General features: G+C 41.5%; 1 protein-coding gene across 2 annotated transcripts; it reads left to right on the forward strand.

The window, feature by feature from the left end:
• The first annotated feature begins 8,436 nt into the window (after positions 1 to 8,436).
• On the forward strand, positions 8,437 to 15,671 carry LOC137006417 (zinc finger protein 569-like). 2 transcript variants are annotated; one of them, XM_067367176.1, is made up of 3 exons: positions 8,437 to 8,473; positions 9,011 to 9,104; positions 13,230 to 15,671. In XM_067367176.1, exons 2-3 carry the CDS (start codon positions 9,011 to 9,013, stop codon positions 14,945 to 14,947), a joined length of 1,812 nt encoding a protein of 603 aa, XP_067223277.1. In that variant the 5' UTR covers positions 8,437 to 8,473; the 3' UTR covers positions 14,948 to 15,671. The 2 variants fall into 2 exon arrangements, with proteins under 2 accessions (XP_067223277.1, XP_067223267.1); XM_067367166.1 differs by lacking the exon at positions 8,437 to 8,473 and having other exon boundaries at positions 8,856 to 9,104.
• Positions 15,672 to 27,023: the final 11,352 nt, after the last annotated feature.

Below are 27,023 nucleotides of genomic sequence, written 5' to 3' on the forward strand. Positions count from 1 at the left end.
ACAAACGAACAGATCTAATTCCCAAAACCTTGGATGCTGCCTTCACACACTTAAAAGAAGGTCCAGTTAAAGCCAATAAATGTTCCAAAGTAAAAACCCTAGAAGCCTGAAAAGAGGTACTAAACCCCGGTAAGTTGCAATGTGTAGTCATATCCAACCGGGCCCCACAGATCAGAGGTTCCTGTATCAGCAAGTAGAGAGAATAAGAATTATCAGTCTTAACACGAAAGAGGCTCCACACCTTGAACAGATTCCGATAAAAAAAAAAAAAAACGGCAAATCCGATAAATCCAGTTTCCTTGGGTCCATTAAAATGAGGGATTTGTCTAGTCCAAAACCTCCAAGGGTACGTAAAATTGTGCAGCTGATAGCACGCCAGCTACAATCTGTTGAGCTGTCCAAAAAACGCTGCAGGAACTGTAAACGAAAAGCAGCAGTTCTACTTTGCAAGTGATTTAAACCTTGCCCACCTTCTTCCTTGGGGAGGTATAAAACACTCTGTGGGACTCAATGTAATTTGTCCCAGAAGAAGTTCACAAGAACCGCTTGAACTTCAGCTAAAAATTGTCGCGAACGGTCAACACATGCCAACCTGTGCCAAAGAGATGACGCCACTAAATTATTAGCAATGAGAGCATGCCCTCTATAAGACATGTTTGGTAATAACCATTTCCATTTGTCCAAACGTGCTTTAACTTTGTCCAACTGTCACAGATCCCTTGTCTCCCGGACTCCATTTCCCATGATCCTCCTGTTCTCCACACCTGCACTCACTTCCCTCGTCATCTCCCCATCATCACGGATCACCTGCACCTGGACTCTATCTGCACTCCCTTTATAATGCACTCACTCCCTGCACTCCTTGTCCGTTCTCTGTTGTGTTTGTGTATGTTGGTATTCCCTGCCTTTGGATTATTAAAGCATATCTTGTATTATTGTGGAAATCCGTATCTGCCTCATCCTTCTACCAGCTACCGTGACAGAAGAACGGACCTTAAACCGACCGGATTTTCACAAAACAGATGGAGACTTTCCCCGGCTCCCTGGCTCCTGCTCCTCCAACGCCTCTCACTCTCCTGACAGCCAGCGATCGCCTTATCGGGCTCCTGCAGGTAGGTCGTTCGCTGGAGAGGTATGTGGAGGAGTTCGTTGAGCTCGCTTTTTTGTCTGACTGGCCTGAAGCTTGTTTGATCTCCTTGTTTTTGGATGGACTAGATGATGACACCATCCGTTTTGGTGAACCCGATTACCGATTCTCCTTAAGTGAAACTATAAATTCCATTTTATGGTTAAATGACTCCAAATTCGTAGTTGATTGGGTTCAGGATGGGTGTCTGTCTCTAGTCCATCCAGAAACATGGTTGGCCGGGCCAGTCAGTCAACCTCCGTCTTCCTCCGCATACCCCTCCAGCAAACGCTCTGCCTGGCCCACACGGAACCCACACTTCTCTACTGGGTCCCGAAAGCGGAGGAGGAGGAAACAAGCCGCTCCAGTATCTCCAGAGCCCGCTCCAGTATCTCCAGAGCCCGCTCCAACCCTGTGCGAGCCGCCAGAAGATGCCGTGTGGCTTATTGACTTTTTCACTGAGCCTAGTTCTCCAGTCTCCGCCGAGCAAAGTTCTCCAGTCTCCGCCGAGCAAAGTTCTCCAGTCTCCGCCGAGCAAGGTTCTCCAGTCTCCGCCGAGCAAGGTTCTCCAGTCTCCGCCGAGCAAGGTTCTCCAGTCTCCGCCGAGCAAATTTCTCCAGTCTCCGCCGAGCAAGGTTCTCCAGTCTCCGCCGCCGGGCAAAGTTCTCCAGTCTCCGCCGCCGGGCAAAGTTCTCCAGTCTCCGCCGCCGGGCAAAGTTCTCCAGTCTCCGCCGCCGGGCAAAGTTCTCCAGTCTCCGCCGCCGGGCAAAGTTCTCCAGTCTCCGCCGCCGGGCAAAGTTCTCCAGTCTCCGCCGCCGGGCAAAGTTCTCCAGTCTCCGCCGCCGGGCAAAGTTCTCCAGTCTCCGCCGCCGGGCAAAGTTCTCCAGTCTCCGCCGCCGGGCAAAGTTCTCCAGTCTCCGCCGCCGGGCAAAGTTCTCCAGTCTCCGCCGCCGGGCAAAGTTCTCCAGTCTCCGCCGCCGGGCAAAGTTCTCCAGTCTCCGCCGCCGAGCAAGCAGCGCCAGTCTGTCCATATAAACTTCCCTCGCCCACTTCACGAAGTGGAACGCACTTCAAAATGGCGGCAGGGATTCCCCCGAGGGGAAGTGTTTAGGGAAGTTTGCGAGTGCGTGTCTAAAACTGGAGTGGAACGCAGCCCCGGTTGCGCGCGCACTCAATATTCAGAGCGGCCAAAGCGTCAAGCTTCCCAGTACTTTTTTGACAAGCGTCTTTGACAAAGCGGCCAGAGCTTCTTTGCAGCTCAAGTTGGCGGCGGTGTGTACGTACAGTTAACGCTCTATTTGTTGAGGGCGCTGAGGAAAAAGGATATGTGAAGCTCCTGCCACTGGAAGAAGCGGTCGCCGCCCATTTGTGGCCGCGCAGAACGTCTTCAGCACTCCCGGGTCATGCACACTCCGCCGCTGGCCAGGCTGCTTCTGCTTTACACACCATGGGCGTTATTTTCTCGAGAAAAGGAGATTTCTCATAGCGTTTGCAACGCAATACTCGTTCCCTTATCTCTCAGGGAACTGAGGTTATGTAAGTAACCGAGTACGTTCTGCCTTCCCTTCCACACGAGTCAGGTAACAAAACTGACGGCAAATAAAATAAATTATTTCACCCCAATGATAGTAATATTTCATACATTTCTCTCATTTTGATCAATCCCTGACAGCAACATAGTGTAGGTCCATATCCGGCCCACATCTGGTCTGCGTGTAATCCACATGTCACGGGCACACAAGAACAAGATGTGGAGATCCAGTTGCAGCATAAGTATTTATTGGGGAATCCAGAAACGTTAATCCAAAGGCAGGCAAGGGTCAAAATCCAAAATATCCAGTCCACAAAACACAACGCCAGAGAAACAAAACGGTGCACGTAACAAATACAATAAACCACAACCAAGGACAGAAACAACTCAGTATAAATAGACAGACACTAATAACATAATACAAAACAGGTGTGTGTAATGAAGTGATCATGAGATAATGAGTCCGGCAGTGCGTTATGGGTAATGAAGTGAATGCAATGGGTAGAAATGAGAGTCCGGGATGGAGTGCCCTCTAATGGCTGATAGGGCACTCTCACTGGTGATCGTGACATTACCCCCCCTCAAAGGAGCGGCTACCAGACGCTCCACCAGTCCAAAAAAAAAAACCCAAAAACACCAAAAAACCCAGGAGGGAGGTGGACAGGTGGAGGATCAGGGGGAGGGATGGTGGGCCAGGACCAGAACCCCCAACCGAAGGCCAGGGGGGAGCCGGAGGAACAAACCACGGGGGGCTCAAGAGAGTCAGGGTCCTGGCTGAATGCCAGGGTGGCGCTGGAAGAACTGACCAGGCGGGTTCCCCGGGGTCTGGGGTCCTGGCTGGTTGCCAAGGCGGCGCCGGAGGAACTGACCAGGCTGGTTCCAACGGTTCAGACGGCCTGGGCAGTGGCGGCAGGGCAGAAAGCCTGGGCGGCGGCGGCAGGGCAGAAGGCTTGGATGATGGCGGCAGGACAGAAGATCTGGGCGGTGGCGGCAGGGCAGAAGACTTGGACGGCGGCAGGGCAGTAGGCCAAGGGTGCTTCATGGCCATATCAGGGAGAGCGGACAGCTCGGTGACGGCCTCCGTGGCCGTATCAGAGAGAGCGGACAGCTCGGTGACGGCCTCCGTGGCCGTATCAAGGGGAGCGGACAGCTCGGTGATGGTACCAGGCTCGGGCTGCTCAGGCGGCAGGGCAAGGCGCTTCGGTGGCGCCGGCAGGGTAAGGCGCTTCGGTGGCGCCGGCAGGGCAAGGCGCTTCGGTGGCGCGGCCTCCGTGGCCGTATCAAGGGGAGCGGACAGCTCGGTAACGGTCTCCGTGGCCGTATCAGGGAGAGCGGAGGACTCAGGGATGGCAGCGGGCTCAGACTGGGGCTGCTCTGGGACGGCAGCGTGCTCGGGCTGGGGCTGCTCTGGGACGGCAGCGTGCTCGGGCTGGGCTGCTCTGGGACGGCAGCGTGCTCGGGCTGGGGCTGCTCTGGGACGGCAGCGTGCTCGGGCTGGGGCTGCTCTGGGACGGCAGCGTGCTCGGGCTGGGGCTGCTCTGGGACGGCAGCGTGCTCGGGCTGGGGCTGCTCTGGGACGGCAGCGTGCTCGGGCTGGGGCTGCTCTGGGACGGCAGCGTGCTCGGGCTGGGGCTGCTCTGGGACGGCAGCGTGCTCGGGCTGGGGCTGCTCTGGGACGGCAGCGTGCTCGGGCTGGGGCTGCTCTGGGACGGCAGCGTGCTCGGGCTGGGGCTGCTCTGGGACGGCAGCGTGCTCGGGCTGGGGCTGCTCTGGGAGCATCCTCCAGGCACGCAAAACCGCCACAACATAGAACGTGAGGACAGCCCTCTTGGCCATCACTGGACTGATAGGGAGAGCATGCCGTACTGGAGCGGACTCACTGGCTGGAGCGGACTCACTGGCTGGAGCGGGCTCTGTAGTAGACCCACTGGCTGGAGCGGACTCACTGGCTGGAGCGGACTCACTGGCTGGAGCGGACTCACTGGCTGGAGCGGACTCTGGAGTGGACTCACTGACTGGAACGGGCTCTGGAGTGGATTCACTAACTGGAGCGGGCTCACTGACTGGAGCTGCCTCTGGAGTGGAGTCACTAACTGGAGCGGGCTCTGGAGTGGACTTACTGACTGGAGCGGACTCTGGAGTGGACTCACTAACTGGAGCGGGCTCTGGAGTGGACTCACTGACTAGAGTGGACTCACTGACTGGAACGGGCTCTGGAGTGGACTCACTAACTGGAGCGGGCTCACTGACTGGAGCGGCCTCTGTAGTAGACTCACTGACTGGAGCGGACTCACTGACTGAAGCGTGCTCTGGAGCGGACTCACTGGCTGGAGCGGGCTCTGGAGCGGACTCACTGGCTGGAGCGGGCTCTGGAGCGGACTCACTGGCTGGAGCGGGCTCTGGAGCGGACTCACTGGCTGGAGCGGACTCACTGGCTGGAGCGGACTCACTGGCTGGAGCGGACTCACTGGCTGGAGCGGACTCACTGGCTGGAGCGGACTCACTGGCTGGAGCCTTTCTCCTCCTCTTCCTCCTTTTACGTGAGATAGACGATGTACCTGTGTCCATCTCCTCGGTGGACTCTTGAGCGAACTCACAGGCTGGATCGGACTCACTGGTTGGTAGATCAGGTGAGGTCCTCCGACCCCGATCTTCGAGGTAGAAAACGAAACCCCAAAAATCCAGGGTCCGGAGCCCCTCCAACTCACACTGAGGAAGAGGGTCATCCAGGCATCCATTGAATATCTCCTTTTGCGCTGCATCATTATAACGCAGTCCTCTTGCCATTGTCCAGAAAAACTGGGCAAAACCTCCTACCTCTGCTCCCTCCTGTCGCAGAGCCAATACTGCCCGAAACAGAGCCATTCGCTCTCCAATGGAGGCTGGAGGACGAATCCGAACACTCATGCTGCTGGATCCCTTGGTGGTGGTTTATTCTGTCACGGGCACACAAGAACAAGATGTGGAGATCCAGTTGCAGCATAAGTATTTATTGGGGAATCCAGAAACGTTAATCCAAAGGCAGGCAAGGGTCAAAATCCAAAATATCCAGTCCACAAAACACAACGCCAGAGAAACAAAATGGTGCACGTAACAAATACAATAAACCACAACCAAGGACAGAAACAACTCAGTATAAATAGACAGACACTAATAACATAATACAAAACAGGTGTGTGTAATGAAGTGATCATGAGATAATGAGTCCGGCAGTGCGTTATGGGTAATGAAGTGAATGCAATGGGTAGAAATGAGAGTCCGGGATGGAGTGCCCTCTAATGGCTGATAGGGCACTCTCACTGGTGATCGTGACACCACATGTACCAGATGTGGGCCGGATCTGGGCCACATCGTGTTGCTGTCTGGGATATTTTTTTTTTTATTATACATTTCAAATTTTGCTGTGGACAATTTTTCATGTTTGTATTCAACATAATAGGCCTATAATAACTATTATGTGTCCCTTTTGTTTGATATTTCTCATTGTTCTGAAGTTGTAGTTTTACATGTTATTTAATCACTGTTATTTTGTTCACCTTTACCTTTATTTTTTTTATAGTGCAATCAATAAATTAATTGTACATTTTGAAAAAGCGTTTCCATTATATTCAGGTTTTTTTGTGCATAAATCAGGGTTTGGACTGGACTGACATTGATTTTTAAAATTAGGGTTACCAAACATTTTCTCTGCGCACACGTGCAAACTGAAATCTCACTCCAGCCAAAGTCCCAAAGTTGGCAACCCTGACTTAAATAAATAAATCAATAAATAAATCTTCTCAAACTCTGTGTCGTTAAGTATTATTTGGAACGTGGAGGAAATAATTTAAAATAAAAACGGCGTATAGTTGTAGCCTATATCCTCGCAGTACACGATGTGTTTGTATCCATTCATAGACATTAAGCAGAGGCTGTTTTAAAATTGTGCTCTTTGTACATCATGATATCTTATGCATATTATATGAACAGGAAAATGACTTTATTTAAAAGTATTGTTGTTATTGTCGTATTCCGTTCTGTGACTGCGGTTCTGAAACTGTGGTGCTGCCGGTCTGCAGCTGGATTCTATTGGGTTGACGAGGAACAAGCGCATGGCTTGAAGGGAACCAAGCTTGGAGCCGGGTGGGATCTAACGGGAGAAGTCCGTAAGTGTCAGCGGGAACAAAGAAGAACCAGAAGAGAGAAGACGATCTGCGTGAGGCTTTTTAAGAAGTCACACCTCTGAGTTTTGGCTTGACCAATGAGAAAAGTGCAATTCTCTGGCGGGAGATTTTCTTTGTTTGAAAGTGAGATCATTTGCATGAGATGAGTCAACTAGTAAGTTTGTGTCGATTTATGCTCTGATACATATAACAAATATACAATACATTCTGTGAAACTGAGTCATTGGGAGTAATTTAATATGAAACACTACCTAGATGGACTACAATATCTAGATGTTCTGTCATCATAAGTGTCTTTGAAGTGTGTGTGTGTGTGTGTCAAATGGGGAAGACCTTCAGAGGGCTGTTTCATAAAAGATGCTAAGAAAAGCGAGGATTAAACTCCAAAACCTGACTTGAATTAACCTAACAAATGAGTTTGGGCTAAAGTGGTTTCATAAAAGGTAATTGAAGTTCATGCAGTCTCACTAATTTTTAAATTCTGAAAAAAAAAAAAAAAAAACACTTCAGTGGGACCATACCTGCACATTTGCGCTGATGTTTTCTGCATCTCCAACGGTGTATAGGAATGTTCCACTTGCAAAAAAGCGAAGCGCTATACATACAATCTGTGGGACAGTGAGCGCTTTATTGCGGCGTGTGTTATGTGCAATGTACGGCTCGAGTAATCTACAGATATATCCAATCCCTTCTCTTGAGAACCTATACCTCTCATACAGGTGGTTGTCTGGAAAAGCCAAAGGGTCTGACCTGTCCCTGAAAGTACGTTCCCTTCTGAATGCTCTATACGTACTATAAGAGCTCCCACATCCAGTACCTCATCGATGAATGGACATGCCATGATTCATAACGTAGCTAGCTATGACACATGGGTTGAGGTCCTTATTTATAGACCATTAATTAAAGAAGTCACACCCACCAAACACATATAAATTAAATAATTTATTTATTAATGTATTTATATGCATCAATTTATATAGGCTACATATACCAATACATCAACAATGCATTTAAAACATGATTTCTTAATGGTAATGGTCATTTCTTTGTATTCCCTGCAGGTCAATGATAGTGGAAGTCTGGTTAAAAGCATCAACTCAGGCTTATCCTGACAGTTAGCCTGCATGCTGTGAAGTTTGACGTTTACAACTGTGTGTTTGATCTAGACTCAACATCAGAGAACCATAAAGTCTCTTTTAAGAGCATCAACATCACAATTTGATTTGCTAAATAGGCAGCAACTCACACAAATGACCCCTGACATTGAAGACTTTATTTGTTATTGATTTAATTACAAATATGTGAGTTTCATTTTTAATTTTACTGAACCGTTAAGCAATTTTTGGTATTGAATAAACTACATTTATACTTGAATTTTTTTCTTATTTTACTTGAAAAGATTCTTGAAAGATAAGTCGCGTTTCAGTTTGGATGGACACATGAATACAACATTTTTAACATGTTTCTTTGTATCTTATTTGTCACAGTTTTTATTTCAATACAAAGATTATCTGGTAAAACAGTTAGATTTCTATGCACTTCTGTAATTGTAGACAATGCAGCGTCTGAACAGGACTTTTATTTTGGAGTGACGACATGACGTCATAAGACTGCGCCGCGCTCCTGCATCTGCTGTGATTCTGCTGAAGAAAGGTTTGTTTTAAAAAGTTAAGCTGTTTTAATTGATAGAAACAGTTCAATGATATATAGTTGTTACAGTTTTTTTTTTTAAAGCGATGTGAAATGAGTTTATTTACTATTTAATGTAACATTCTGATTCTTTATCTAACTGTAATGAAGGATATTTGTGTGAGTAAAACTCATATCTACTGATGGGAAAAAGTAATCCTGCGTCTCATTTCTCTCTATATATAAATAATAAATCAGTTTATCATGAACACGAGTTCAGTATCTGGAGAGTCATGATGGAGAAACTAAATTCTTTCAACTGAGAAATGATTCAGTGAATCGCGACACGTGCTGCTCAAACAGTGAACATGAACGAGAACAACAAACACTAACAAACTAAACATGTTTTCATCAGTGTAATCATTTAAATATCTCTATTTCACTAAATACTAAAATGTAGATCATAAATGCCTGAATATGAAGTGTTTATTAATATGCAGCGTTAGTTTTGAGTGTTTAACAGGTTATTGAAGACCATTAACTTTTATTCTCTTCTTAAAGATGGCGTTTATTAAAGAGGAGACTGAAGATATGAAGATCATTATTAAAGATGAGACTGAAGACATGAAGATTGAAGATATTGAGGAACAAACAGGTTGGTTTTATTCTCATCATTTTATTGATCCTAAAATGTCCAGCTCTACAGAAATAGAGAATATTTTGTGCAACATTAAACCCAACATCTACTTCTGAATAGGGAACAATAAAAAAAAAAAAAAAAAGATATTTTACCAACATTTGTGTTCAACAAAAAAACTTGTACAGGTTCGGAAAAACATAATGGTGAGTAGATGACAGAATTTTCATTACTAACCCATTAATATTGTAAGCCAAAGGTCACAATTTTGATTGTAAGTGCCAAAAAAAATACAAAGTCGGACATGGATCATTGTTATGTGCTCATAAATTTATCTGTAACTCCTAAATGAGATATTTTATATTTTAAATGAGATATGTTTGGGCTCACAGTGAGGTAACATAAAAAAGTGCGGCACTTTGAGGGTGCTTTTAATTGAACAAAACATGAAATTTGCTTTTTCTACAGTACCATTGTACCTTGAGAAACAAAAAATGTCTTTGCAAAATTACCAAAAATTATCTAAAGCTGAAACTCTGCAATGGTTTTGCATATTGACACCAAACTCTGTGTCATTGTTATGCCACACGGACCACATCAGTTAGGTGACAGTGCCACCTACTGGTCAAACACAAACGGCAATTTAATTGGTTACTTTTTTTTAAGATTACATAGATGCATTGTAATCACTCAAAATCTACTCGGGCCTTTATGCAGAGGAACAAGTACAATGTTCTGGAATTGCCATCCCAGTCCCCAGACCTGAGTATCATTGAACATCTGTGGGGTGATTTGAAGCGGGCTGTCCATGCTCGGCAACCATCAAACCTAACTGAACAGGAGATGTTTTGAAAGGAGGAATGGTCCAAAATACATTCATCCAGAATCCAGACACTCATTACAGGCTATAGGAAGAGTCTAGAGGCTGTTATTCCTGTTATTATAGGCTCTACTAAAAATTGATGTGATTTTTCTGTTGTGGTGCCCAAATTTATGCACCTATCTAATTTCGTTTTGAAATATTACAGTGTCCTTCAGTTATTTGATAGATCAAAATGAAATTGCTCATCCAAACACCCAAATATTTATAAATGAAAATCATGGAAATTGTCAGGGGTTCATAAACTTTTGCATACAATTGTAAACGTGGGACTACTGAACAGAACACAGAAGGGAGAAAGAAAAAGTTGATCTGTGACGAGCTAACTGTTCTCTGAAACAGTAACACACAGCTCCGTCTACACTCGTAGTAGTCTAGGAAGAACTTAGTTTACAAATAAATGGATAAACATTCTCATAAAGTAAATGCAAGCATATACATACATGAACATCTAATATTACTGACCTTACAATGTTTACATTTTTAATGAAAAAAAAAAAAAATACAGATGGCACAACTGATCCGTTAATATAATCTGGATTATGCAGGCCACCAGCAGCTAGGAATTAAGTCCTACCATGATGTACAGGGTACAACAGGGCATATTTTATTCCTTTAGCCCTTAGTTTCTCCCGTGGACCATCAAGCAGTTTGCATTGGGAAGACACCTCTGCTGGAAAGTCCAGAAAGATACTGATACGACTCCCATCAAAACAGAGTGGGCTTTGGTTACGGGCGAGCCGCAGTATCTGTCTTAACAGTATCATGATGTATCCTGGCAATCATAACTCACAGTCCGTTGTTCACGATGCGGCCAATGCGGTGAGCTCTGTCAACCTTTGTCACGTGGAAAATGAGCTTCTCCCGATAGTGAAGGGAATAGGCCAGAGACAAATTGTGTGGGGTTCTCGATGTTCTCAGAAAGACCAGCTATGTTGAGGATTTGTCAATGAGATCGAGCCTCTAAATCCGTTACCTTGGACTTCAGAGACACATTGTCTTGTGATAAACTTGCTAGAGTACCTTCCACTGTGTCGGTTGACGAGGACGAGCCTTTTTGACAGTCTTTTTAGATTTATTCATCATCAGCATGTTAATTATGTTGAGTGATCAAATTTAGCAAGAGCAACAAAGTTTTAAATGATTAATTTCAACAAGTGTGACGGAGCTAAGTGAGAACGCGTCCTACTCCATGTGCTGCTCTCTACGCCCCCTTCCATCATTTATTCTTAAGTATTTCTACACCTCTTGAGGCTGACATTATTTCTGCTGCTGCCGTCAGTGTCTGAGGTATCAGTCTTTGGTATCGGGGGTATTTTTAAGAGTATCTGTACAATTATATGAGCTTGGTAACAGGCCCGATACTGCATCCCTACTGAAAACCCCTAATTTAGATCATGTTGAGGTTGCATGTGTATGTTGTATGTTTATGGTCATGATGCCACCAGCTGGCAGCAATAAATGTGGCACATATTCAAGCCTTTAAAATAGTCCTTTATTAGTTTTTTATAGAAAAACTTACAACTGAGTACAGGGCGGCTCCATAGCAGATTTCAAGCAATTAAGAGCTTAGAGAGTTACATGTAAAGGACTAGACAGATTCTGCTAGTATTGGACATTTACAAGTATCAGTATAACTGTAAAATGTAAGTTTTGTGCTGAGGAAAGCACATCTCATAAGCATTAATTCTTTAAAGGGATACTCCACTGTTTTTTTCATATTAAACTATGTTATTCCCTTAACTAAGACGAGTTGATACATACCTCTCTCGTCTCAGTGCATGCACTAAATCGCTCTGTCTTGCGGCGAAACTTTGTTAGCACTTAGCTTAGCCCAGTTCATTCAATAGGGGCCAAGCAGAGAAGCTACCAAACACCTCCACGTTTTCCCTATTTAAATACAGTTACTCGAGTAGTGTAACTCGACCTAGGACGGTGACACAAAACAAAACATTGCGCTTTTCTAAGCGTGTAAAATGGATAACTATATTGTATGGCGGAATACCATAGCAAGTGCTCGGGAGCACTTTGACTTGGCGCAGTAATATCTTCACTCGTGAAAAGTCCTCTCACCGGCCCCCGCTCCCTCTCATCTCCGTCAGTAGAACCAACGTGAATTTTACAGGAGAGGGAGCGGGGGCCGGTTTTGTTGTATGAATAGCTGAACGTGCAAGAAAAAACACAGATGATTGCATTAGTTTGTATGTACTTTATCAAAGCTTTTATCACTTCTTCCTGCTGCTTCTTCTTCTTCTGAATCAGTACAAAACCTCCAGATCAAAACACAGAAGTAAAAGTACCCCTACCGTATACCAGGAAAATTCTGTCAGTGGCGGGAAAGTGTTGTGTCCTAAATTATTCTCAAAATGTGTCTTGAAACAGAAATTAGGGGTGTACTCGCACTAAGGCGATCGAAAACGTGTGAGCACTTTTGACCCTCAAAGTCTAGTTTGTTTGGCTAGTGTGATTGCTCCGTACCATGCCCTGGCCCGCTTGAAGAGATTAGGCTCGGTACGGATGTAGTGAGAAAGCTAACCGTGCCGCAGTACAGAACATGTCTGACATCATTACAACAACAAATATCTTCTATTACTAATAGAATAGTTCACTTTTCAGTTAACTTAATTCAAGTATATTTAGGTATATAACAGAAATTTCTCTATCAATGTCAGCTCTTCTCTAACAAGCTGATGATCTTAACCAGATGTGAAAAATACAGGAGACATACAAAATGTGCAGTGGTGGGTCCCTTTGGACCAGGTTTGAAAACCACTGGTGTATTGAGTATAAGATGGGCAACTCTGATCCTGGAGGGACACTATTCTGCAGAGTTTAGCTCCTTGATCAAATACACATGCAAAATTTAACCCAACCCTAAAATGTAACCCTTATTCTTGAGGACTGCTTGAAAATTACAGGCATGTGTGTTTCACTATGATGAAACTTAACTCTGCAGGTCCTCCAGGACCAAAGCTGCCCATCCCTGATCCATAGGGTAGGGTATAAATCAGGGGTGTCCAACCCTGCTCCTGGAGAGTTACCGTCCTGCAGTCTTCAGTCCCAACCCTGCTCCAACACACCTGCTGTAATTATCAAGGAACCCTGAAAATCCTGATCCAGGTGTGTTTGATTGGAGTTTGAGCTGAAATCTGCAGGATGGTAGCTCTCCAGGAGCAGGTTTGGACACCCCTGGTATAGATCATACATGTTGTTGGTTTTGACGCTTTTAAATGTCTAAATTGTTTTGTCTATTTTTGTCCTAGACCTGATGGAACTGAAAGAGATGATTCATGAACTTAATGAAAGGGAAGAAGAGAAAGAACATTATGATGAACATGATTTCATGACTGGGGAAAGGTTGACGCTGGCTAAAAAGACTTCCTCACGAAAAAGAGTTCAAAAGAGAGGAACTAAAAGATATTTCACCTGTCAACAGTGTGGAAAGAGTTTTGATCAACATAGAAACCTTCAAGTCCACTTGAGAATTCACACTGGAGAGAAACCCTTTTCTTGTCGGCAATGTGGAAAGAGTTACATTCAAAAAGGAAACCTTAAAGTCCACATGAGAATTCACACTGGAGAAAAGCCTTACACCTGCCAACAGTGTGGAAAGAGTTTCAATCAAAAAGGACACCTTAATGTCCACATGAGAGTTCACACTGTAGAGAGCCCATTCGCCTGCGTACAGTGTGGACAGAGTTTCAGTGAAAAAGGGAGACTTGAAATCCACTTGAGAATTCACAAAGGAGAAAAGCCTTACACCTGTCAAGAGTGTGGAAAGAGTTTTACACAAAAAAGAAACCTTAAAGTCCACATGATATCTCACACTGGAGAGAGCCCATTCACCTGCCAACAGTGTGGAAAGAGTTTCAGTGACAAAAGAAAACTTGAAATCCACACAAGATCTCACACTGGAGAAAAGCCTTTCACCTGCCAACAATGTGGAAAGAGTTTCAGTGAGAAAGGAAACCTTACAGCACACATGAGAATTCACACTGGAGAAAAGCGTCATACCTGTCAAGAGTGTGGAAAGAGCTTCAGACAAAAAGAAAAACTTGAAATCCACATGAGAATTCACACTGGAGAAAAGCCTTACACCTGTCAAGAGTGTGGAAAAAGTTTCAGTCATAAAGGAAGCCTTATAGTCCACATGAGAATTCACACTGGAGAAAGCCCATTCGCCTGCCAACAGTGTGGAAAGAGTTTCAATGTAAAAGGAAGCCTTGAAAGACACATGAGAATTCACACTGGAGAAAAGCCTTACACCTGCCAGCAATGTGGAAAGAGTTTCAGTCAAAAAGGAGGCCTTAAGCACCACATGAGAACTCACACTGGAGAAAAGCCTTACACCTGCACTCTGTGCGGGAATGGCTTTACACAGAAGCAAATCCTTAGGGAACACATGAATATTCACACTGGAGAGAAGCCTTTTACATGTGATCAGTGTGGAAAGAGTTTCACACATAAATTGTCACTTTATTTTCACATGAGAATTCATACAGGAGAGAAGCCGTACAAATGTGATCAGTGTGGAAAGAGTTTCAGTCAAATAGGAAACCTTAAAGACCACATGAGAACTCACACTGGAGAAAAGCCTTACACCTGCACTCTGTGCGGGAATGGCTTTACACGGGAACAAATCCTTAGGGAACACATGAATATTCACACTGGAGAGAAGCCTTTTACATGTGATCAGTGTGGAAAGCGTTTCACACATAAATTGTCACTTCATTGTCACATGAGAATTCACACTGGAGAGAAGCCATACAAATGTGATCAGTGTGGAAAGAGTTTTACACGAAAATCGTCACTTCATTGTCACATGAAAATTCACACTGGAGAGAAGCCATTCATGTGTGATCAGTGTGGAAAGTGTTTCAGATTAATGGCTAGCCTTAAGGAGCACATGAGGATTCACTCAAAAGAGAGCTGTTTTAGACGTTGTCACTCTGGAAAGAGCAGAGGTGTAAAGAGTACCTGAAAACCATACTTGAATAAAAGTACAGATACCTTATCTGCCTCATCTCCTAAATCAAACACCTGCGATTCACAACTAACTGCTAATGCACTTGTATTCATGTAAAGTAGCCTTGTTGGCAAGTTTGGGTGAGTAAAGGCAAACATACAAGATATAGTACCTACAATGCCTTCTTTGTAGCAGAAACTGCTGCAGAAAGTTTACTTGTTTACATTTACTTGTTCATAAATGTAGTCAAGTAAAGAGTAAAAGTTGCTAATATCCTGATACAAAGTAGCCAAAAAAGATACTTAAGTACAGTTACTAACTGCATTTACTCAAACACTTTACACCACTGGGAAATAGTTCCACAGACAGTTTCCGTAACTGTCCGTAATTTATTTATTTGCCAAACTGCAGTAATTTTCTTTAAATCTGCCAGTTACAAACACATTACCAATCATGTAGGCTTTAAACTTAAAGCTTATGTTTAAATGTTTTTCCACTTGTGTGAGCAACGTAATATATAAATCAAAAGTATTATAAGGGGTCTTTGAATGTGCGGAATAGAAATTTTAAAATTCCAAGTCAGGAAATGTTATAATTTTTTGTCCAAGTCATGGAATATCAGGGATTTTTGTTTGTTGCTTTAAATTTTAGTTTCCATTTATCAAAATGTATTCTATACCTTATTTTTTGTTTTTTGTCACGTTGTTTCACTCGTTTTGTATTGTAGTGGTTAGGCTATTTTTCAGCGCCATTTTATTTCTTTGAGCTCGTCAGCTGGCAATCACTTAATCCAGGGGTCTCCAAACTCGGTCCTGGAGGGCCACTGTCCTGCAGAGTTTAGCTCCAACTTGCCACAACACACCTGCCCAACAACTGTGTGTGTATATTACCACCGTTTGTCATTTTTCTTGCGGTGTAAGATAGAGCGTTTGGACCCGGAAGTGCTGCCGCGTGACATCAGACTTAACAACCGAATAGTATGTACATCGGCTGACGTCGCACATGGGTAAAGGCGTTCAAATTGCAGCGCAATCAGAAGTTCGTCCTCTTTCATGCAATGTGAGAGAAGTACAATTTCATGAGGTGTTAAAATGTGTTATAAGTGTTCATGTCATGTTTATATGATCAAATGTGAGAAAGTATTATATGGGATGTTATATTTGACCATTAGTTTGTGTTATCAACTTGTTAAATGTAGTTTATTAGAGTGCTGTAAACAGGTGAATAGTGCACTGCGTGAGATGGCGGCAAAGTGTGTGCGTCGCGTGTGTGAAAGATGTGTTAGCGGCTATGCGGCTAACATCTCGATTAAGTAATATTTATATATAGATAAATATAAATTGATAAATAATAGATCAATATGTTTAACTAAAGATGTGCATGTATAATTAAAATATATATAGTCTACAAAATATATTTAGTCTTAATATATTTTGTACACTTAAGAGATATACTTTAATATATATTGTATATTGCATTTATTGTGTGATCTGTGGTTAACTACCTAGTGTACTTAACATGTATTTTGTGGTTGAAGAACGATGATGGAGTGCTGATCATTCAGAAGAAATGTGATGCAAACAATGGATAATATATCAATATTTCATGGATTTAACGCGGACAAAAAGTACTGTTTTTTTGTTCTGCAATGGACATTTTACCCAAGTGCCATGGATTGGATTCATCTCGCAATCTCCATTTCATCATAAAGGTATGAAGTTCCGTTTGATTTTTCGTGTTATTTGCACACCCGACACAAATTAATTACTGGTGTTGGAGCATCTATATCTTATAAAAGAAAAAATAAATAAAAACACCGTAGAATGACGGTAAAGCTTTAGTACTTTCTAATGATATTGTGATCTTCATTAATATTTTAGATAGTAAGATAAATAGCTCCTGCTAACATAGTCACGTCACGCTAGGCGGGCGTGATTTCAGTAACCAGTCACATCATGGGCTCCAACCACATCCCGCCTCTTTGCCCATTTTCAGTTATCCGGGAGTGACGCGCAGCTAAGATGGCAGCGGCCTCATTTTCACTTCAAAACTGCTGTTCAGAACTCTATGGGTGACGTCGCGGACACTACGTCCATATTTTTTTCCATATAGTTGCCACACAAATACGTTTTTTAAGAAAAAAACAAAAACCTGGGGAAAATAAATGCAGAACATGTTCACATTGGACACTATTTAACATGAATGTATGCATGAAACCATTCAGAAAAACTTGGGCACAAATGGGTTAAAATGGCGCAGGAGAGCACATGTGAGACGATGTGGGCTAATAGCTAACAGTCAACTAATATTATTTTTAACACAGAACATGACAAAACCGAATCAAACCCATTCGTGGGACAAACGGCACCAAAAGGCTGATCAGAATACAGTGCATCAATGTTGCATGAGAAGTCTTAAATAAAATAAACATAAAAATAAAGTTCAGAGTTCACAAGCAGGCCAATTAACACTCTTCATCTAAACGTCACAAATAACACATATTTGACTTGATTAACACAACTAGGAGCTGACAGACAAAATAAGTAAACTTGTGTGTAGTTTATAGTTCAATCTTGGGCTCAAACCATCCAAACTTAGTTATCAAGACAGAGCAATCATTGCTGCAACTTACCAGCAGGACGAGATATGCGGCTCTGTTATTATATAATTTAAACTCTGTTTTATATATATTGAATAGATGTACAGTATATATTGTGTTTTTGGGTTTAATCATGAAATATTTTATTAATAAAATGTCAGTATTTCTTGTTCATCATTACAAAATGTACATTAATCATTAAAGTTCCCCTATTATGGGATTTGAAAGGTTCCTATTTTTATTTGAGTCCTTAACAACATGTTTACAGGCATGCAAGATCAAAAAACACTTTCATTGTCTTACAATATGCATTTATTTATAGGTACCCTTCAAATTGCTCAAATTGTAATTGCGAACTGAAATTACGCTCAATGGAAACATGAATTTTGCAAAAACATTGCAAAAAAGAGTTTACATTCACGGGGTGGTTTTTCAGGCAATTCGAAAAAGGAATATTTCACAAAACTGCAATGGAAACGTTTTTTTTTTTCGCATTTACAGGTCACCTGACATACAGTCACATCATCATTCTTTAAAAACAGTGTGTTTGTAGAAAAGACGAGACTGTGCTTTTCTTTTCTTATTTATCTCTTTCCTTGCGCCTCAGCTTCACCCCATGGATGCAACGAGAGGATGCAGGAAAAGAAAACGAGGACGGGTATATTGGAATATTCTTGATCCCTTGAGCATCAGTTTAAAGCGTCATCAGCTGTGCTCGAATCTTGAGGGATCTGGGGACTAGTATTAATCTATTAACAATTCATAATTAACGTAATAGAAACTAATAGTATTAGAGTTGGTAAATCATTTCAAAGAGTTAATTTCGAAGGCTAAAATAATACACCATGTATTCATTTGCAGATTTATTTTAAACATCAAAGATAAAAGTCAATCATGAGAAAAGTTTCATTTGAAATATAAAAAAGAGCAACTGATTCTGTGTTTAAGTTTTCATGACATAATTAGTAAAAACACTTTCAATTAAACACACACATTATCACACTCGTTTGGGATCCAGAAAAATGAAACTTTGGTCATGTGATCCCAGTGATACGAGTCTTTACAATAGTCACATTCAATCTACAAAAACAAACATGTATTATTAAAATATTAAATACACTGTCATGTTCAAAACACAGTGAAAGATAAAAGTGTCTGGTGTACGGGGATATGTATTGACACAAGTTATCTTCTCTATTTTTGTGAATTGTGGGGACATTTCATAGGTGTAATAGTTTTTTTCCTGTACAAACTGTATTTTCTACACCCCTAAACCTACCATCACAGGAAACTGTGCACACTTTTACTTTCTGTATGATTTATAAGTCCTCATAAGTCACCTCTTTTTGTAATACCTATGTCATACCCATGTCACTATACACATTTGTGTCCTGATACGTCACAAAAACACACATTTATTAATGTAATGAAGAGACTGGACTGATCATTAGATCCAAACCCACACTCATCATTCTTTCTCTTCTGCCTGATGATCTTATATGACACTGATATATCCACTTCTACACTCCACTCAATCTCCCAGTAACAGCGTCGATCACACACACTCTCTCTACACAACACCTGATGACACTCATCAAATCTGTCTGGAGGATCACAATACCACTCCCCTGTGTCAGTGTAAGTAATCACTGTGTTCCTCTCAGACAGACGGAGGCGTTCACTCACTGTGTTCAGATCCAGAGTGATCCGATGGGAATCTGATGGAGATAAAACACATCACAATCAGGAATCATCAATCTGTCCATCTTTTAATCTACACTGTAAACATGATTTCTGCTGCTTGTTAAATGAACTTCATTAAAATGAGTTAAACCACAATTACTGCACATTCTGTCCTGATTTAATTGAGTAAATCCACTTAAACACGTCAAACTGAAGTTCACTTCATCATTTGTGTTTAAAGAACTGAAACTGGGCAGTGGATTTTTAGTTCCCAGCATGCTTTGTAATCGTCTGGATCTATTACAGAAACTTTCTATCTTCAGTCTTGAGTTCAGATCCGACGAGTTAAAGGTCCCATGACATGCTGCTTTTTGGATGCTTTTATATAGGCGTAAGTGGTCCCAAGTACTGTATCTGAAGTCTCTTGCCCAAAATTAAGCCTTGGTGCAGAATTTCAGCCATTACGAGACCCACAACGAGCTTTCCTCAGGACGTGCCGTTTCTGTGTCTGTAGCTTTAAATGCTAATGAGGAGGATAGAGGCGGGGCAAGGTGGAGGGTGGGTGTGGCCTTAACCAGCTTGCGGCCACGGTACTAGAGGTCTGTATTCCTGCGGCTCTCCCGTTGGATTCGATAAGATTTCTTGCTGCGCGGGGTACATTTTGAATGAAAGGCGGATTGCGGTCGGTAACTTGTGGTTTTCAAACTTTTTCAAGAGCGACCCTTTTTTTTTTTTTTCGCGACCCATAGGCTTATTCTTAAGCCAAGCATAAGAATAACAATAACAACCGCTTTTGATGATGCACGTGCACTGGATGATCATTGACGCGATTGCAATGCAAAGTTGATTCTGCACTAATTTGATCTAGCTATGGGATGCTCGTTAACCTGTTAACCATTAACCATCATAAGAATTTTAACCAATTAAAAGCCTACTATCGTTTGCTACATGCTTAAAAAATACACAAAACATATTCCACAATTTGTTGTTTCGTCTTTATTTTGGTTAAAACTGAGAATCCAGTTTCACACATATAGGTAGTGGTGAAGGGTAGTAGCAATGAAATGCTTGCTTTGCTCAGCATGGGATAATCGGTGAAGAGGCCAATCCAGAACGAAGACAATTTTTCTGTTTTGTGACGAGTTTTCATAGTGTTGTCACTGGTTAGTTGGATCATTTCTGATTCTTCAGAAGGAGTTAAATTCAGTTCAGCAATTGAATCTGGAGTTTCAAAGTCAAAGGGATTTTTCACCCAACCGCTTGTCTTTTAATTCATCAAACTTCGCCTGGGGAAAGTAGCAAGAAAATGTCCCCATCAGTGCATCCAGATGTGACTGAATGAGACGCGCCAGGCCAGCGACCGATTCGTTGGGCACATCATTTTCTTCAATTCATTTCATCATTGTCGGGAACATATAGTAGCTCGCGGTTTTGAGTCGCAGCTGCCAGAGGTTGAGTGATTTCTGGAAAGCCTGAATTTGTACGCAATGTCTTCCCGTCCTTGTAGTTTTGGATTCAGTTCGTTTAGAACAGAAAATATGTCCGCCAGATAAGAAAGGGTTAAAAGCCATTTCTCATCACTGAATTGGCTTGCGAGAGGTGACAGTTTATCAGTAAGAAGAGCACGTATTTCATCCCTCAATTCGTACACTCGGCTGAGCACCCTACCCTTCAACAGCCATCTCACGTCTGTATGAAAGAGTAAATGTTTGTGCTCGGCTCCCATTTCAACACACAGGGCCTCGAAAAGTCGGCTATTAAGAGCACTGCCTTTAATGTAGTTCACAACTTTGACAGTGTCTCTCATCACTATTTCAAGCTCAGGTGGGATTCCTTTTGATGCCAACGCTTCACGATGAATAAAACAATGGTACCAAACAATGTTTTGTCCTGCTGCATCCTTAATCCTTCTGACAACTCCACTATTTTTGCCAGTGAGGTTGGCCGCCCCGTCGCTGGTGATGCCTTTGCAATTGGCCCAATCCAGACCACTTTTTGTTATGAATGCATTTAATTGTTCAAAAATATGTGCTCCTGACGTGCTAGAAGGCAAAGTTAGGCAGCACAGAAGATCTTCAAGAAATTCACCTTGCCAAATGTACCGAACATAAACAAGTAACGTAGCGCTTGATGCAACGTCAGTGCTCTCATCCAGCTGAATAGCAAAATCCCTCGCTGACTTCAGTCTCGCTATGAGCTGTTCTTCTAAATTCTGGGCAATATCCACAATTCGACGTGACACCGTATTGTCACTAAGAGGAATTAGTTTAAGCTTTTCAGATGCCTTTTCATCCAGAACTGTATTAACTATGTCTAGTGCAGCTGGCAATATTAATCGCTCTGCAATTGTGTGTGGCGCTTTTTCTTTGGCAACACGATATGAAACTTTATAAGATGCCAAGTGCAATTTGTCATTGTATGTCACACTTCTGCTGAGTAACTGAGCTGATGACTTAATTTCTTGAGACTTCCTCTGAAAAAAAAGATAATGGTTTGTCCGCAAGATCTGCATGGCGTGTACATAAATGTCTTTCCAACTTCGCTGGTTTCAAACTTTCATTTGCCAACTTTTCACCCCATATTACGCACATTGGTATTGCAGCACGGACTGTGTCCGAACAGTTGACAAACCCAAACTTCAAAAAATCATCTTTATATGGCCTTACTCCGGATTTCTGCTTTTTCTTTGCTACTCTGTTCACATGCATCGCCTTCGTTATCTTCCCTGCTGATCTCCGCTGTTTGCGGCAGGGTTTGACGACTGGCTGCGTTTTCTGCTGCTTCATTTAAAGGGGTCCATGTCTCTGGCCCTCTTTTTCTTGTGAAAAAATCATAAATGCTTTTTGACTTTGGCTTGCTCATGTTCAGCATAAAATAAATGAAATACGGGCTACTAATGTCACGCTACCTAAGATGTTGCATCATCTCAGTGAGAAAAAGAAAATGGCTGTATCAACAACACTGCGCGCAAGATTTTTTTTAGTTTTTTTTATTTATTTATTTTATTTATTTTGCATGTATTTGAATGATTTTTCAGTGTACTTCTATTCAAAGTTATTATAATTAATATTATTATGATTAGAAAACGGAATTAATTATTTTAGTAAAAAAAAAAAAAAAAAAGAAAAATCACTGGCGACCCATTTTTTAATTCTCAGGGTTTGAAAACCACTGCTTTAGAGTGCATTAGGCGGGAGCGGGCGGTCTGACAATAACCCAGTGTTATGAAATATTCGGTGTCTGAGATTTTCAGTGACACTGGGTGGAACTTACATGAATATTCATGAGTTTACTGTTTTGAGTTAAAGCGCCACTGAAAATGTTAGTGCATGCTATATAAGCTATTTTGTGTTATGTCGTGTCGTGTGTTAGCTATGTTTGATACGAACACAGCCAATGATTCGCCAGAGGTGTTGTTAGGATTCGCTAAACGAGCCAATAGCGTTTTAAGTAGCCTATTTTTGTTGTTTCTGTATTACCTTGAGTCTTTTAAGCACATAGTTTTAAAAGTTTGCCGAAATGTATGGTAGCATAATAATATTAATTGTAAACTCCTGTGGTGAAGGCAGCAGTGAACTTTCCTAGTTTGCAGAAGCTCTTCTAATCTGGGTAGACTTGAATTTCTATATGTAACAAAAATTATGTTACAAAAATTGCACACATGCAAGAAAACATGTTAATGTACCTGAAATATAGTTTAATGACTATCCAAATAGGCCACGGTCAATTACGCATGTGATAACTAATATAATATCTATAGCCAATATTCTTTCATTCCCAAATATGACTTTTGCCAATAAATATCCCTGTACACCAGACAAAGCAGACACTTTTATTTTTCACTTTGTTTTGAACATGACAGTGTATTAAAAATTTTAATAATACATGTTTGTTGTAATGTCATTTTATGATATATTTCGGATTGAATGTGTCAGTAGCAAAGGCTGGTATCACGGAGATTGCTTGAGCAGACCAAACCTTCATTTGTCTGGGATCCCAAGACCCTTTGTAAAGTGTGTCAATCTGTGTTTAAATACAAGTGTTTTTCCTAATTAAATATGTCATATGTTGTGACTTCTCATTTGTGAATAAAATTTCAACACAGAATCAGTTGCTCTTTTTTATTCAAAGTGAAACTACTCTCATTATTTACTTTCATCTTTGATATTACAGATATGCAAATTACTACATGGTCTATTATTTTAGCAGCTAATTTCACAAATAAAATTGTAATTGTTATGGAAAGCTTGTAGAATAGAACTAATACATCATTTCATTGTGAATATACTGCAGGTTTGATAATTTAGTTCCATATAGTTTCATATCAACACTGTTAAACTGAATCCTGATTCACAGTGCTTTTTTTTTTTTTTTTTTTTTGGTCAATGAAATGCATCATTTTATGGGGAAAAAAAGAATGTTTCCTTATAATAAATAAAAAAAATAACACAACTTTAGGATTTAATAAAGTCTCTTTAAAGTCCCTGTAAAATCAATTCTGAGAATTCTTTCTAAACACTTTATAAATGTTACAAATGTACTGCTGAAACACATTACAAAGTCTGTGAATTGAGTAATACTTAATTGTGAAGTTAGAGCGTTAAACAGTTTTTCACCAAGTCTCTGCTCAGGATTTTTTGGGAGGAGCTAAAACGGGGGTCTAATGACGCACATCGTCCCCCCGAGCATAGCCCCGCCCCTAACACTATATAACTGTCGATGACGCACCGAGCGTGGCGCCGCCTCTACAACGGTTCACTCGCTGTGTCTCGAGCCTATGGTCTCGAGTGTCATTACAGTCATACAGCCCTTTGTACATTTAGCTAGTAATGCCTTCGTCACGCAAATGCATATTACATGGATGTTAAAATATACAATATGCTCGGTCTCCTTAAATTTCCTAAAACGATGATATGAAGGATTCTAAAGTGATCGTTTTACACCGGATATTTTACAAACTTTCATCAGACAGCTGGGATTCACAGATAATCCGCCGTTTTTGGTGAATGTGACTAAACAGACCTCGTCCAACCCTCCCGCCTCGGCCTTCTTACTGTCCCGACGATAACCGATGATATATGTGGCCGGACAGAGTCTCTCCCGTCCCGGCCTTCATCCTCCCGTCTCGCGGCACCGTCATTTGTCGACTCGACAACAATCCGGCAGTACGTGCCCAATGAGTGTAAGTTGTCGTGTGTGCCTATGTTATAATAAGTAGGTACTCCACAGTAACTCTACTAAAATGTGCAAGAGGGTAACGTGGTTCTTTTGTTTATATGTGCAAGAGGGTAACGTGGTTCTTTTGTTTATATGCATCAGTATGTTTGACTTAGACAAGTAAGTTGAGACGCCAGCTCTGGCAAATGTGGGCGTGGTTTCAGTGCTGACAGCGGACACGCCCCCAGCGTTTGAGAGCGCTGCCTATTTTTTCGAGATTTTGATAACTTATTTCATTTATTTGCATATTTTTTTAATCATTCAAATTTGGCTGGGTGGTTAATAACACATTTTTCTGTGGTGTGACAAGCTCAAAACACATACTTTAAAATGACTTTACAGGGACTTTAAAAATATTTACCAACTGAGCAAGCAGTTAAGAAATGACAGAACAATCACAGTAGTATACATATATGTCTGATTATCCACATAACAATAATATTCCTCACACTTTTGCCAATTGTCTTCTCCATATAGTCTAAATATTTTTAAATAAAACCTGCATTAGTAACTTTTAGTTTTGTAGCTGATCAATTTAACCACTTGTAATTCAATTTATTGAAGCGCATTAAAGTAAAACCTTGTGAAAGTGCTGCAAGGAAGGTAATATCACTGTCTCATCATGTTTCTATTCATATAGAGCAGGGGTTCTCAACCTTTTGCAACTCATGGCCCACCAATGAATGTTTAAAAGCATTCCGAGGACCACCTTTCCAAATATGATAGTATGAACAAAAATAACAGAAAATTCAAAAGTACAATGATATACTCCACTGTTAATCTGTTATGCCACTGAAACAGACTAGATCAAATCAGCTATATAGATGAAAACTGTCCTTGTATATATTAAAGGTGCCCTTGAATCAAAAATTGAATGTATCTTGGCATAGTTGAATAACAAGAGTTCAGTACATGGAAATGACATACAGTGAGTCTCAAACTCCATTGTTTCCTCCTTCTTATATAAATCTCATTTGTTTAAAAGACCTCAGGAAAAACACGCAAATCTCAACATAACACCGACTATTACGTAACAGTCAGGATCATTAATATGTATGATCTCAATATTTGCATATGCCAGCCCATGTTCAAGGCATTAGACAAGGGCAGCCAGTATTAACGTCTGGATCTGTGCACAGCTGAATCATCAGACTAGGTAAGCAAGCAAGAACAATAGCGAAAAATGGCAGATGGAGCAATAATAACTGACATGATCCATGATATCATGATATTTTTAGTGATATTTGTAAATTGTCTCTCTAAATGTTGCTAATGTAGGCTACTGTTAAATGTGGTTAAAGTTACCATTGTTTCTTACTGTATTCACAGAGACAAGAGCCGTTGTTATTTTCATGTTTATACACTTGCAGTCTGTATGATGCATAAACACAACTTCATTCTTTATAAATCTCTCCAACAGTGTGTAATGTTAGCTTTAGCCACAGAGCATAGTCTCAAACTCGTTCAGAATCAAATGTAAACATCCAAATAAATACTATACTCACATGATCCGATGTATGCATGCAGCAAGCATGACGAACATCTTATAAAGATCCATTTGAGGGTTATATTAGCTGTGTGAACTATTTTTTTTTTGCACTGTATTACAGTCGCGAGCTTGGTGGGCAGGGAGCGAGAGATTTAAAGGGGCCGCAGCCCCTGAATCGGTGCATAGTTAATTATGCCCCAAAATAGGCAGTTAAAAAATTAATTAAAAAAATCTATGGGGTATTTTGAGCTGAAACTTCACAGACACATTCAGGGGACACCTAGGACTTTTATTACGTCTTGTAAAAAAGCAATCTAGGGCACCTTTAACACTTGGCAGGTTTACTCAGTAACGTTAAACATTTATTCTTGTAACAGGGCAAGTAAGACCAATGACTGGTTCAGACACACAAGGGGAACACTCTTTTAACAAAAATTAATTAATAATACATACATGCTAAAATACCTGTAACAATAATAAGTCAGACACACAAGAGGGGAACATTATCTGTATTCTTTTAAAGAAGTTCATTCACCCCGATTTACGTAATTTATCAAATACTATTAGTGATATGAACATGACTATATATATATAATTTTTATTTTTACATATATACAGGGTGCGATTTGTGAAAAAAACAGAGGGGGATGTTTTGAATAATTTTTTTTTTTACATACACGTTTACCTCAGATTTCATTAGATAGAATACAAGCTGGGCCATACGTAGGGTGTAATTACCGAGGTCAGAAAATATGTTGTTTGATAGGGGGTACGGGGGTATGCTCCCCGAGAACATTTAGATTTCTTTGGTGAACATAGGTGCATTTTTAAGACGTTTTAAGTCCAACAAATTGGATAACAATAGCTTTAAAACCATGTCAACAAATACATGCATGCACAGTTTTGAGGCAGCTTTAATCGCAAGTGTGGTTCAGACTGCACGATTTTCAAAGTAGTCGGGTCACTGTTCTTTTCACACTGCATGACTATCTTGGCCAGCATTCAGTCGCTGCTGTGTTCAAACTGCACGATGGATCGGCGACAGAAGGTTTCACACTGCATGACTTTACAATAGGAAGAATCGGGGCTAAAATCGTGCAGTC

This window comes from Chanodichthys erythropterus, chromosome 3 (assembly GCF_024489055.1).
Source record: "Chanodichthys erythropterus isolate Z2021 chromosome 3, ASM2448905v1, whole genome shotgun sequence".
Taxonomy (NCBI): Eukaryota; Metazoa; Chordata; class Actinopteri; order Cypriniformes; family Xenocyprididae; genus Chanodichthys; species Chanodichthys erythropterus.

Bases quoted from the DNA above. Each gene is read 5' to 3' on its own strand.
- LOC137006417 (XM_067367176.1), top strand. From the start codon at position 9,011: ATGGCGTTTATTAAAGAGGAGACTGAAGATATGAAGATCATTATTAAA. The intron at 9,105-13,229 runs GTTGGTTTTATT...TTTTTGTCCTAG, and splicing joins AGATATTGAGGAACAAACAG to ACCTGATGGAACTGAAAGAG.